At 34.8% G+C, this 15,102-nt stretch overlaps 1 protein-coding gene across 2 annotated transcripts; it reads left to right on the top strand.

Annotated features, from left to right (window-relative positions):
- Positions 1-6,820: 6,820 nt before the first annotated feature.
- LOC129757327 (uncharacterized) lies at positions 6,821-12,152 on the top strand. Of its 2 annotated transcripts, none has more exons than XR_008739672.1 (2): positions 6,821-7,540; positions 11,526-12,152. XR_008739672.1 is itself a non-coding variant. In XM_055754514.1 (2 exons), the coding sequence occupies exons 1-2, from the start codon at positions 7,680-7,682 to the stop codon at positions 11,585-11,587; spliced, it is 945 nt and encodes a 314-aa protein (XP_055610489.1). In that variant the 5' UTR covers positions 6,821-7,679; the 3' UTR covers positions 11,588-12,152. The 2 variants fall into 2 exon arrangements, 1 of the variants encoding a protein (XP_055610489.1); XM_055754514.1 differs by having other exon boundaries at positions 6,821-8,562.
- Positions 12,153-15,102: the final 2,950 nt, after the last annotated feature.

Below are 15,102 nucleotides of genomic sequence, written 5' to 3'. Positions count from 1 at the left end.
ATAATATTCACTCCTGTCAATCCACACTGCGGGGCAAGTGCAAACGACACTACCGGGGTAAGTGCAAACGCACCTTTAAGCCATGTAACATCAGACATTTAAAAAAAAATCATCTCAAAAATGGTTCAGCATTATATTAGAGTGGTCAGAAAGGGTATCCAAAGTGTTGTATCTGAAGCGGATATTCAAAATTCCGTTATGCCTTGGCAAATGAAGGTCTTTTGCTTCAAACAACAGTCATCAAAACTGAGGTTCCAAAAAGTAATTAATATTGCAGAAAACCAGCAAATACATAAAAAAAAAGTTGATAAAACATACCGGAACAAGTATTAAATTCGTTTTAGTAACTATACACTGACGCATCTTTGAATAAGTTTGGGAAAAGCATTGCGTTTGCACTTGCCCCCATAAACGGGGCAAGTGCAAATTTAAAAACTTTTCCACAAAAGTACCGTTACTTTTTACCAACATTTTTTAATTTTTCACTTTCAACGGGAATTTATTGAGAACCATTTTAATGATGCAACGAACGATAATTGATAATTTTTGAAGATTTACATATTTTTCTAGGACATGTGAAAGTTGAACTATGGTGAAAACCGTTTGCACTTGCCCCGGTGTACCTTAATTGAAATTTCTACTATGAAATCGTCACTTCTCTTATTGGCGAATCCAACGAGGAATTTGACAGAATTTAGAGAGGCCTTGTAAATAGAAGGAACGTATCTGCATCTGGCGATTTCGTCGTTTCTGGCACTTCATCTGTTTCCCGGTTTCTCGTTTTTGGTTACCGATGCCTCATCGGATTCAACTTCAACATCCAATTCCTCGTCTAATTCATCCTCGGTAGCATTGGCCATGAACCGGGAGCCTAGAAAAACCCAAAATTACTGTTGCGAAAATAATGCCACGTGAAAACTTAAAACTTACCGTTGTCCGCCGTAAGGAGAACCGCCGGAAGAACCAGCAAAGCAAAGACCAAAAGTTTCTTCATTGGAAGTAACTGTTCTGCTACTTGAATCACTGAGTTTATTCACAAAATTTACACTTTATTTATTCACTGGGAAAGACACTTACATCCGCTAGCGCTAACCGTGGTAATATGAGGTAGCTTTTCTACCAAATGCTGCACGGCTGGACGTTTTGCGATGAAAACGTTGTAAAACCGTTATTAACTGACCCTCACCGCAAGGCCATTTGTATGCAAATGACGGATTTTCTGGATCCCCCAAAATTCCATTGTTACGATTTAGAAGGCAAAAGAAAATGCAATAAAAACATTAGATTGACGTGTACTAAATTGGCGGCGTTCTGCATGCAGGATGGCACTGGCTGTACTAAATATTTTTAGTACACTTGCAGGATTACTTATCCCCGGATAACTATTAGCCTCTAATTTCTTGAACCGATAATCAGAATAATTTTGTACTTTCCGAAGGAGTTTGATGGACCATACGACTAGCAGTATTATTGGTATGATTTGAAGTTTAATCGGAAGTTGAGATGAGCAGGAACTTAGGCGATGGTATATTCTTGTGCTGGTGATTTTTTTTTGCAAATCCGGAAAAGCTTTCTGCAGCGTGAACTCCAATTAAACCATGTTGCAAAACAACCTTAAAATGACCTTGAAAACATGGGCCTAAATAAACCTGGAAAACAAATATTGAGACTTAATTTGGTTTTAACTGCAAGATAGTGCTGCCATCTACGACTTGAAACTGGAAAAAGTGAGGTTTACTAAAAAAATCTAAGTTTTTGAATTCCAACCAGTTTTTTTCTGATTCAAAATAAACCCAGAATGTTTGTTTCATCATTTCACGCTATGTTAATGAAGAAAGTAAGTAGTTTGGTAAAGAATTACGGCTCAAATATCAAATTCTTTAGTTCTAGAATAGCATCTCTTAAAACCTCCTTTTGAAACCTTTGAAAACCTAGAAAACTCCTTAAAATGCAGTTATCAATTCAAATAATTCGCAAAAGCATTATTATTCACTTTTACACAGTAAATTTCGAGAAATAATCTTGTTTTTGTTGAAAAACACAAGTGGTATTATTCTTATTTCGCACCCTTTTTTTCCATATATTTGGTCCTCAACGCCAATTGCAACGTCCAAAAAAAGTAAACTTATGCTTGATTAATCCGTTAAACAGTTCAAAACAAATTGTAGAAGAAAATTTTGATCATTTTCAATCATTCATATTTTAACAAGCAAAACACATAGTGGTACTATTCATATTTCGCTCACTGTATTTAAGCAGTAAGTAATATCTATTATTGCATATCGTTAGTCAAATTGAAAATGATCTCAAAGTTCTCTTGAAATATTACAATGCAAATATGCTCACCTTAAATTTCTCCAAGACAAAATATATGATAATACATTCTTCACGAAAAATTGTCTCTTCTCACGGAGATCCAGTAGTCATTAACAACATTATTGAGAAAGTGACAAATTTTAAATATCTTGGGCTTTTAATAGATGAAACCTTATCTTGGAAAAATCATATCATGCATTTGGAGTGTAAGATCTCTTCTCTTTGTGAAATTCTTTGGCGGATTAAGCAATTCGTATCGCGTCACATTTTTTTTTTAAATTTTATTACGCCTTTATACATTCTCTTTTTAATTACGTGATTGCGTTATGGGGACGCGCCTCGATATCACTCCTAACACGCCTTCAAACATTGCAAAATCGTTGCCTGAAAAATGTATTTAGCCTTCTGTTAATGTTTCCCAGTAACCAGCTCTGTTCTAATGTATCCCATAATATTTTACCCTTTTCATAATATGCGATCTGCAATTTTGTTTTTTGTTTTTTTTTTGTTTTACTTTAAGACAGCCATAGTTCAATGTTAGTATAGCCTTATTTTAAGTTAATTATCTATTAAATTTTTATTTTGTTCTGTGAATCTCTTAAAAGGATATTTTTTCACTGAGATTTACTTGTAATCGGTATTCTTTTTTTTAGTTTTTATTCTCGTACATTCTCTGGCATCTAGCTTACATAAAAATAAATTGGTTCCCAGCATGAGTAGGGTTTTGATCGCGTTTGCTATTGTTTTAGTGCTGTCGACATGCTGGTAACAGAAGCGTCCATTTCCAGGGGACTCAAACGAGTTTCTTGGTGTGGGGGAGTTTGGCGGGCAATTTAAAGGTAAAAAAAAGAAAAACAAAAGTATCTGTCCGACCCAAAAAAACCTGTATGTTTTTGCATGTTGCTTATCCACCATGGGTGCACGGATTCTTCGCAGTTTCTGCCTAAGTACGTGCTCACATGAATTTTTAATATTATTAGGTTCGAAAAATCTACAATGCAACGCGTACACCATACCCGGACCCCATGGTTTCGTATGCACTGTTATGGATTGGATGTATTTATGAAGGTTTATTTTGGAAGGACGAATTAATCATGTAGTTAACGTACAGGTGTTCCGACATCCGTGTATATACCTGGCCTGCTGGCAACTGATTGAACATTATTGTTATATGTATAGTCATAAAGCTTAGTTCTTTTAGAAATGGAACAGTTACGAATGCGTGTATCTCAAAAACCTTTCGTTTGATCTAAATATTTTCTATGAAGGAAATTAAGGTAATCTTATGATAATTCATGAAAAAATTAAAAAAAAATTATTTATCGTTTTTTTGTAAGAATAAATTCTACTTTATTCTTGGTACCTCCCTTCGACCAGCGCACACTTTTTTCAGTCATAATAATGATCAGTTTTTCAAACTAATACTCCGTCTAATCTGTATTTTAGGAGGCTACATCCCCCTGCTTCAATTTCGGATACTTTTCGGACCAATACTTCTCTTTTAAAAGAAACTGAGGCCACTTAAGTGAATACAGCTGTTTCGAAATTAACAAATTTGATTATTTTTGAGCCACTTTTTGAGCGTTTTCAATGGAATTTCTGCTGGCAAAATCTGGCAATAACGAAGTAAAACCATGAGGAGATTGAACTTAAAGTAAAATCGGTTAGTATAGATCGTAGGTTGCGAAGGGTACATAAAAGATTACTCTTTTTAGGCTTTTGAAAAAAGTGAAAACCATAGTTTTCGTTTTGAAAATTGTTGTTTTTTTCCACAGGAGCAGAATTTTGGCAAATCATTATATTTTATACGAAACAACTAGCAAATACATACTTTAATATACTCGGGACCTTGCCACGAGCAGAAGTGGTATAGGATTCAAACGCTGGAATTTGTTTAAAATAGGATATTTCATAAGTTTTGTCGTTCATCAGAAATCATCTGTCCCATAGCCTCGGAACCAGATATACAGCTTACGAGCTGTGGATTTGGCAAAAATTTATTGTTTTAGGTTAGGTTTGAATGATTCATTAAGAGGCAACACTTTCAGCTTATCGGAGAAATTTGTTTTTTGGAAATTTCAGCGATCTATCCTTAGTTTTTCGCTTATTGAAAATTAAAAATGGCATGAGACTTGACTTCCCTGATGACCCTTAGCTGAAGTTGCCGATCATATGATTCACTCCAATGGTTGATTTGAACTTTGTGGACATTTTTGACAGTATTTCCATACTTTTACAACACTCACACACAGTAGTTCTTTGAATAATCAACGGTTTTGTCGGCTATCAATTTGATAATGATGGATTTTGAATGAAACTGTGCTAAATTATTTTTTCCTCTTTCTCTTGCATCGTAAATATCTCAAAAACGCGTAAATTTTAAATTTTGAAAAAAATAGGTCGGATAGTACTTTTTACAGGCAACAAAATGCTGTCAAAATTTTGAATGTCCGATTACTAGTAAACGAGCTATGAGCAAAAGAAAGTGTCCCATTTCTAAAAGAACTAAGCTTTAGTTATAAGAGAAATCTTACCTGTCGGCCACTTATGGGATTCGAACCCAAAAGTTTTCTTTCCGACACCGAGAATCGAACCCAGTACGTCTGGCATACCCAAACCAGACACGCGCCAGCCTATCCACTAGACCACATCGGCGCTATTCTGTCCGACCCCAAAAAAACTGTGCAAAAATTGAAAAAAGCTCGAATTGAGGTACTGATTTAAAGTCATTTTTCATCTATAGTTGCCTCCAATTTTCTCGATTTCATATATCCAGAGGGTTAGAGGAGTTGAAGATTTAAATTTGTTTATCTTAAAAAAAATCACGAATGGGCCGAATATTTATTATTAAAAATTTATACAAAACAGACTTCTCAAATTTTTCAACTGATAATTAATCAAATTTCCAAAGTTAATGTTGAAACAGCTTCAAAATCATCAAAAAAGTTATGGTTTCAGTTAAACATTTTAAATGTATCCGTGTATTTTTAAATGTAGATATCTTTATACTTCGATTTTCGTTTATTCCTAGTTTACTTGAGAAAAGTTAAATCTGACCAGGATGGCCACAAATTATTATAAAACTTCCGGATTTTACCCGGATTTATTTAGATTTTTTGCTAAATAAAAAAAAATCAAATATCTCTTTGAAAATTTTTAAATTTTCTTTTACAAAACGAGTTTTTAGAGTAAATTTATTCGTTCGATACGTAGAATAATTTGATGAAAACTTTAAATTTCAAGTAATTATATTTCCTATTCCTCTTGCGGCCGTGTGGATACGTGTCGAAGAAAGTATTGTATGAATAAAAGATCATCGTTCTTTTTGACAACTATTTTGATAAAATCTAGCAAAAATTAGACATTCATCTAATTCAATATAAAAAAGCGACTTTAAATAGTTTAACACCTGTTTTGACATTTTTTTACCAGACTTCACTGGATTTCACGTCCTAGAAGCGACAAATCATCTGATGTCCTTTCAGCTATTGGTGAAATTTTAAAAGTCAAAGAGACCTATACTTAAAAAAGATCTGATGGTAATAATCGACTTAAAATGATGAAGGACATTAAGATGGTAGAAATAGAAGATTTCTATAAGAAATTAGCTGACCCGGTAAACTTCGTTTTACCTTACAATGTATAAATTGTAATAAATGTTAAATTTCATCAACACGTCCTTAAATTCATCGTGCTCGCGAATCGATTTTTATGGAAATCGTAACAAAATTGTATAGCTTGTGTCCCATTTAAAATTGAATTTGTATTGGGACCACCTTCCATAAAAAGTTTGATTCTTGAAACTATTATACAAACCATCTCTGACCCAAAAAACCCTCGGATACCAAATTTCACTTCATTCCGACCGACCATTCATACGTGATGGTGTTACAAAGAAAACGTTTCCATTTTTATATATAAGATGTGGAAAAGAGATAATTTGTATGGCGACCCCTCTTCCATAAAAAGTGAGATTCTCGAAACTATTATAAAAACCGTCTCTGATCCAAAAAAAACCCTCAAATACCAAATTTCACTTAATTCTGACCGACCATTCATACGTGATGGTGTAACAAAGAAAACGCCTCCATTTTTATATATAAGATAGCAGTAGAAATAGAAATATTTCTTTACAAAACTCAACATAATATTCGACCGAATAGTTGAAAAGGTCAATATTCGGTATTCGGCCGTTCGCTGAATAAGGCTATGATCATTTAGTATCCGGGCACTTTATTTCGATGATAGCTACGTTGATTGAGCTCGGATATGCAAAACTTTAGTAGCGTTATGTTGGTTATGAAAAGGACTATCTTGCCTATTTTTTTTTTATAGATTTTTAAGTTAACGTGTGTTTGAGATATTTACGATGCAAAAAGACATGGTAAAAATAATTTTGCACAAATTTGCTCCTTTAAAGCATTTTGCGCCTCGAAAATTCTCGATTGTTGGCTTGAATGCTCATGGACTGTGTTAGTATTAAGACAAATTCGATGGTTGCAAACTGAGCGTGAAGATAATCAGCTGTTATGGCTCAACATAAACAGCCAGTCTAGAAAAACCAGAAAAGGTTTCGTGTGATCTGGAGAATAAAGATTCTGTCTCTTTGGATTCAGACCTCAAACTAATCAGAAGTGTTTTAAGTTAACATAGAGAAAACTACCTAAACTTACAGTGGCGAACGAGGAGAATTTGGTAAGTTCGAAACAGTGGAAGAAAGTTTAATTTGTAAAAGTGGTGTTACGCTGTTAGCGCTAATTGTTTACTACGAACCAACAAGACGCCAAAGTGTTTTGGACGTTTTTTTTATACATTCAGTGTTTACTGTTTTGGGCAGTTTGTGCCAACAGATTGGATAATTGATATTGGATACGGGTTCTGAGGAGTGTATACAATTTTTAATTGTGTTCTTTAATACGAAAAGTGTCATAATTATTGTTTTCTTGAACTGATTATTTTATTGGCAGAGTAGCCGGTCAATTTAGACGCTACCCGAGGCTTTTGTGTTTGGAAGCTTTGTCGACGCCACCCATCGCCATTTCTGACGCCGCCATTCGCCATTAGCGACGCCGTTCACCATAAAGGGACGCTGGTGTTATCGTATTTTAGAATTGGAATTTTGTTTATCGCCGCGCCGAATTGGGGTGCCGGAAGTTCGTGGTGTTGTTTTTCGATTTATTCGACGTTGGATTTTGAGAACATAGAATCGGGTAACGATTCGTTGGTGAGTGCACATTTAGTTTTTCTTGTATTTTATTGAGGTATCACAGAAGTCAGTTATTGACTACATTTTGACTACATTATTGATTGATTTCTTTGTGTTTTTTTTTATTATTTCTTTTTGGGCCTTGTAGTAAAACACAATGGCTATGTTTGGAACAATCGACCCGTACGTTCCGGGAACCTCCTTTTCAAACTACATTGAGAGGCTGGAGTATTTTTTCTCTTGCAACAATGTCGCAGATGATAAGAAAAAAGATCTTTTTCTTAGCTTCTGCGGCATGGTGGTTTTTGATGAAATCAAACTGTTGTTTCCGGCAGTCGATTTGAAAACGTTATCTTACGAGGATATTTCAAAAAAACTTAAGGAACGCTACGATAAAAAGGACTCCGAGTTGCATGCTTATTGTCGGTTCATAAACCGAAAGCAAGGGCCGAATGAATCTAACGAGAATTTTATTTTGGCGGTCAAATTGTTAGCAGAGGCGTGCGAATTCGATGGCTATCGTGACAGAGCCATACGCAATAAGTTAGTCACGGGAATTCAAGATAGGGAGTTGAGGCGCAGGCTCTTTAATGAGGAAAATTTGACGCTGAAGACAACAGAGAGGATGCTTAAAAGTTCAGAGCGGACTTTCGATAATGATAAATTTATGGAGGCGGAAAACATAAACTCGGTTAAATTCAGATTAGGCGAAAGATATGAAAGACGATATTCGAGAGGACCAGAAAGGAGATCGAGATTTGATGGCAGGTCTCAGAGTCGGGATCATGGTCGTTTTCACAGTTCTCATCGCAACAGATCTCCTTCAGGAAGTCAGTCTAAGACTAGAGGACGTTATGCTAACTTTAAATGCAACTATTGTGGAGAAATGGGGCATGTTTGGAAATCCTGTTTTGAAAGGAAAAGAAACCATAGAAGTATGGTGAACTTTGTGGACGATAAAACCAAAGATAAACCTAAAGAAAATGTCCACGACTATTTCAAACGTCTCAGAGTAGATTACAGTAGCAGTGATGAATCAGGTGACTATTATTGCATGATGATTAAATCAATTACTGACATAAGTGAACCTTGTCTTCTAAATATTCAAATTAATAAGAGATTTATTAGGATGGAAATTGATAGTGGTTCAGCAGTTTCTGTAATGAGCAAAACAGATTTATTAAAGAAATTCAAAAATCTTCGTGTAGAAAAAAGTGACAAAAAGCTTATGGTTATAAATGGTTCTACTTTGAACATTTATGGAAAAGTTTCGGTTGATGTCACGTTTCAAGGAAAAACCGTTTGTTTAAATTTGGTAATTTTGGATGGGGATCATCAATTCATACCACTGGTTGGCCGTAACTGGCTTGATATTTTGTGTCATGGTTGGAGAAGAAGAATTTTGAATTTTGGTGATATTAATAAAATTGAATTGGGTAATAATGGAGAAAAATGTATAGCGGAGGTCAAATTGAAGTATCCGAACGTTTTTGATAACAATTTTTCTTCTGCCATACAAGGTTTTGAAGCTGATTTAGTGCTCCGGGAAGACAAGCCAATTTTTAGGAAGGCATACGATGTTCCTTATCGGTTTAGAGACAAGGTTATCGAGCATTTAGAGAAACTAGAAAAGGATGATATAATATCACCTATTAAGACTAGCTTATGGGCCTCACCGGTTGTCGTGGTAATTAAGAAGGATAACGAAATCAGACTTGTGATTGATTGTAAGGTGTCAATTAATAAGGTGCTTATTCGGGACACCTACCCTTTACCGACTGCTCAGGATTTATTTGCTTCATTGGCGGGCAAAAAAATGTTTTGTGCTTTGGATTTAGCGACAGCTTACACCCAGTTAAGCCTTTCTGAAAGGTCTAGAAAATTTGTAGTTATAAACACTATTCGTGGACTTTACAGTTATAATCGTCTTCCCCAGGGAGCCTCGTCAAGTGCTAGCATTTTTCAGCAGATTATGGAAACAATTTTACAAGGAATTGAGCATGTTTTTGTTTATTTAGACGATGTATTGATAGCTGGGAAAGATGAAGAGGAATGTCAGATGAAATTATGGCTGGTAATTGAAAAGCTTTCTAAGGCAAATATCAAAATAAACTTCAAAAAATGTAAATTTTTCGTGTCTGAGCTACCTTATCTGGGACACATTATCAGTGAACAAGGGCTTAAACCAAATCCGGAAAAGGTTGCAACAATACAACAGGCTAAAGTGCCAAAAAATGTGTCGGAGCTAAAAGCTTTCTTAGGACTCATAAATTATTATGGAAAATTTCTAGCAAAGTTGTCGATTCATCTAAGTCCGTTGTATAATTTATTAAAAAAGGATTCTAAGTTTATTTGGGATTCTAATTGTGAAAATGCCTTCAAAAATTGTAAAGCTCAATTACTTAAAGCTGACATTTTAATATTCTATGATCCTAATTTGCCAATAATAGTTTCAGCGGACGCTTGCTCTTATGGTCTTGGAGGAGTTATTTCTCACGTTATTGATGGAGTTGAAAAACCAATATGGTTTACTTCCTTTTCACTGAATTCAGCTCAGAAGGGATATCCGATTTTGCACCTGGAAGCAATGGCAATAGTCTCAACTGTAAAAAAATTTCATAAATTTTTGTTTGGTAAGAAGTTTACAATTTATACAGACCACAAACCTTTGTTGGGAATATTAGGAAAAAATGGTAGAAATACAATATTTGTTACAAGGCTTCAAAGGTTCATTATGGAGTTATCAATTTATGAGTTTGATATTTTATATAGACCTTCAGAAAGAATGGGAAATGCAGATTTCTGCTCGAGATTTCCTTTGGAAGAAGGAGTGTCTAAAAAGATTGACAATCAGTTTATCAAAAGTCTAAATTTTTCAAATGAATTTCCAATCGACTTTTCAATGGTGGCTGCTGAGACAAATAATGATAGAGTTTTGCAAAACATTAAACTGTATTTAAAAAATGGCTGGCCCGATAGAATTGATAAAGAACTGAAGGACTTATATTCTCAGCATCATGATTTAGAAGAAGTAGATGGCGTTTTGCTTTTTCAAGAAAGGGTTTTCATACCTGAAGTTCTTAAACAGAAAATTATCAAACTTTTACATTCTAACCATGTTGGTATTGTTAAAATGAAGCAATTGGCTAGAAAAAGTGTTTACTGGATTGGAATAAATAGAGACTTGGAAAGATTTGCGGAAAGTTGTGAAGTTTGTGCGAAAATGGCGGTAGTTCCTGGAAAAAATGAAACGTATAGCTGGATACCAACTGCTAGACCGTTTAGTAGAATTCACACAGATTTTTTTTATTTTGAAAGACAATATTTTCTTCTTATTATTGATAGCTTTTCTAAGTGGCTTGAAGTTTACTTAATGAATTTTGGAACAGACTCAAATAAAGTTTTAAAAAAGTTTACGGATTTTTTTGCGAGATTCGGGTTACCGGATGTAATTGTTTCTGATAATGGGCCACCTTATAATTCGCAACAGTTCATTTCTTTCATGGAAAGACAAGGAATAAAAGTGTATAAAAGCCCTCCTTATCATCCACAGAGTAATGGACAGGCCGAAAGGCTAGTGAGAGTAGCCAAAGAAGTACTAAAAAAGTTTTGGTTGGATTCGGATATGAGGAATATGGATATACAAGATAGACTTGATTATTTTCTTTTTAACTACAGAAACAGTTGCCTATCAGAAGGGGAAGATTTCCCATCAGAACGAATATTTAGGTTCAAACCGAAAACGTTGTTGGATTTGACAAATCCTAAAAATGATTTTAAAAATCAACTTGTTCCGATTTCTGATAACAGAAGCAAAATAGTGGAACGGCCACAAAGAACTGAAGATGATTTTGGCTACACTAATTACGAGAAAGAAAAGTTAGATCCTATTTCTAATTTGAAAAGAGGAGACAAGGTTTTTTACAGAAATCCGAATGCTCGAGAGATTGAAAAATGGTTAAATGCAATTTTTATTAAGAGACTTTCTTACAATGTTTTCCAGATCGCTCTGGGAGCACATGTGATCTCGGCTCACAGGGGGCAGATCAAAAAGGCGCAAAATGAACATAGGCGCAATGCGGCGCTTCAATTTCCGAATCCTTCATCGACGGACAGTCAAAACGGAAAGAATTCACAGAAAAGACGTCGAGAGGATTCAGATGAGGAAGTCTTCTATGGGTTTTCTCCTTCTCAGCAGCGACCCTCTACATCAAGAGCAACGGTTCAATCCAACGGGAGCGACGTTTCTCTGGGCCCTAACGTGTCATCATCGGAGCCTAAGGCCATCAGGAGATCTGAAAGAAGAAGAAAATTGTTGAAAGCTAATGACTTTGTTTACTTCTAAAGGCAGTTTTAAATAATTTATGATTATTAGTTAAGAGTAAGGTGAAATGAATTGAAATTTATAAAGTTTATTCTAAAAGAGGGAGAATTGTTAGTATTAAGACAAATTCGATGGTTGCAAACTGAGCGTGAAGATAATCAGCTGTTATGGCTCAACATAAACAGCCAGTCTAGAAAAACCAGAAAAGGTTTCGTGTGATCTGGAGAATAAAGATTCTGTCTCTTTGGATTCAGACCTCAAACTAATCAGAAGTGTTTTAAGTTAACATAGAGAAAACTACCTAAACTTACAGACTGTTGATTTTTTCTAATTTTTTTTCGGACCAAATGGTTAAGAAGTATAAGGAGCCATTCTAGGATCCACACGAAGTTCAAACCAACCATCGGATTGCAACCCTGTATCTTAAATATGGTAAAAAGTCTATGATAATTGGGGATAACTGAATGCAGACTCCTTAAATAATGCAAAAAATCCATTTCCGGCAGGCAAAAAGTGTTGCCTGACTAGTAGACACCATGTAAATAACTATTATTGATCAGTTTCAAAGATCGCAATCTGTGCATCCGCGTTTTACGCAATATGAGAGATGTGATCTGATGGAGAAAATTATTTATGTAAAAACCGGAATTGAGAGATCAAAATCTTCGAGATGTCTACTCATGAAAAGGTTCCAACCAGATTCCAATTGCTTTTTCCAGGCGAGTTTGTGTAAAATATCATGATTTAGCAAAGGTTTTGCTTCTGTGGTAATAAAAATAAATCAATAGATGACTGAAAAAAGTGTGCAAAGATAAAAAAGAGATTTTATGAAAAAGTTAGAGTATTTCTTGAAATCATTGATAAATATTTTTTTTATATTTTTACATTGAATGTCATATTAACACCTTCATTTCCTCCAAAGAAAGTTTTTCGATCAAATGAATAGTTTTTAAAATACACACGTTTGTAACTGCCCGGATACTAAATGATCATAGCCTTACCACTATTCGGTACATCTCTAGTTACAAACATGATTTGTTTAAATTTTTTTATTCGTGCATTGTTGGGCAAAAATCAGTCACCAAACCCTTCCCCCCTCTCCATGAGTCGGTTCTTCCAACGGCCCTGTTTTGTTATATTTCAAAAAATAAAACATTTTTTGTTCTAATCTCGTAATAAGGCTATGATCATTTAGTATCCGGGAAGTTACAAACGATTGTATTTTAAAAACTATTCAATGTCCCGCTGTCCCGCATTTTTTTTGGAAAACTTTTACAAAATTAACTGACTAAAACTGGAAAAAATAAAACTTCAGTATCAACATGAGTTCTGTGATAAACCGAAAATCTTTCAAATATGTCTTTGTCTCAAAATAAGCAGCATTTTCATAGTTTATATAAGACAATACTGAATAACTCTAAAGCTTTAGCATTGCAGTAAAATTCTGATTCAGTTAAGTGTTCTTTGAGCACGTTCAACCAGAAAATACTATTCCAGTTGCTTCCAAATAGTTAAAGGTTATGGATTTATAGAGGTAAATTTTATCGCCGGAATCTAAGTTAAATTGCTTTATATTAAACACCACTTATTGAAACTCAATTGTCCAAAGATGGAATTTTTCTTGAATTTTCAATTTTTTAAACAATTTACCACACAAACTAACTTTTATTCAAATTACCCAAAGTTTTTTTAAACGGTATGAAATCAGCCGTTTAGATGTACGACTTGAAATATTGTCTCTTAAATAATGTGTTGATTCGCGAGAACCGTGAAAAATAACGGTGCATATAGCGAAAAACCTTGTAAATGTAAGAAAAACTGTCAAAATCAATCTGTATTTAAAAAAAACCTTAATTAGTGTACTTTCTATGAACAACATTCGCTGATGGTAAACGTATAAGTTTGGCTACACAATAAGCTTCTATAAGATTTTCTTAAGTGTCCCGCTTTTTTTTTCGGCTGTGTCCCGCTTTTTTTCGTGAAATGTCCCGCTTTTTTCTAAAAGTATCTGGCAAGCCTATGTTAATATGACATTTAATATAAAAATATAAAAAAAAACTATTTATCAATGATTTCAAGAAATAATCTTACTTTTTCATAAAATCTCTTTTTTTTTCTTTGCACACTTGTGTCAGTCATGTATTTTACACAAACTCACCTGGAAAAAGCAATTGGAATCTGGTTGGAACCTTTTCATGAGTAGGCATCTCGAAAAATTGGATCTCTTCAATCCGGTTTTAACCTTAATTTCTTCGTCCATCAGGACACATCTGTCACATTGCGTTAAAACCGGTTGCACATATAGCAATCTAAGGAACTGTTCAATATTAGTTATTTAATTGGTGTCTACTAGTCAGACAACACTTTTTGACGCACGGAAATGGATTAATTGCATTATTTAAGGGGTCTGCATTCAGTTATCCCCAATAACCATACACTATTTACCATATTCAGGATCAAGGGTTCCATTCCGATGCTTGATTTGAACTTCGTGTGGATTCTAGAGTGGCTCCTTATACTTCTTAACCATTTGGTCCAAAAAAGAAACAGTTTATGAGTTTTCAAGTCGACAATGAAGAATTTTCGAGGCGCAAAATGCGCAAAAGGCGCATGTCTTTTTGCATCGTAAATATCTCAAACACACATTAACTTAAAAATCTGGCAAAGATAGGCAAGATAATCCTTTTCATAACGCTGCTAAAGTTTTGCATATCCGAGCTCTAATATCGTAGTTATCACCGAAATAAAGTGCCCGGATACTAAATGATCATAGCCCTCAGTGGAAAATAATGCCAGAAATAGTCAAATGCAGATATTATGGCAAAATAAGAAGCACCAGGAATATCAGGAGCTCCGACACGAAGAATGAAATATTTTATTTGATAAAATAGCATAACTCATTGTAGTTGCGTTTGTCACAATTATTTATTCGAAAAATTTCAAAATTAACTCCTAAAAAAATTCGCATCGTTCTACTGCTTTTAGTAGTAGTACTCACACGCCTAGCATGAAATCTAGCCGTTTGTTACATGTTTGAATTGTTTCCATCGTTGTTGCTTTTGGTGGGAATCCTTGCTAGTACTCCTCCTATAGCCTATAGCACTCCACTTCTGGGAGAGGCTCCAGTCGGTCACGCGAGAGCTCTCAGCAGCAGCAGCCTTCCCGCTTATAGACTCTACTGACTACTCCGGTCGGTGGGTCTTGCTTGACTAACTGAGTGAGTAACTAGGTATGTATATGTGTTGTTGTGCGCCCC

The sequence above is a fragment of the Uranotaenia lowii genome, chromosome 3 (genome assembly GCF_029784155.1).
Source record: "Uranotaenia lowii strain MFRU-FL chromosome 3, ASM2978415v1, whole genome shotgun sequence".
Classification (NCBI taxonomy): domain Eukaryota; kingdom Metazoa; phylum Arthropoda; class Insecta; order Diptera; family Culicidae; genus Uranotaenia; species Uranotaenia lowii.
This window is presented reverse-complemented; position numbering and strand designations above follow the sequence as displayed.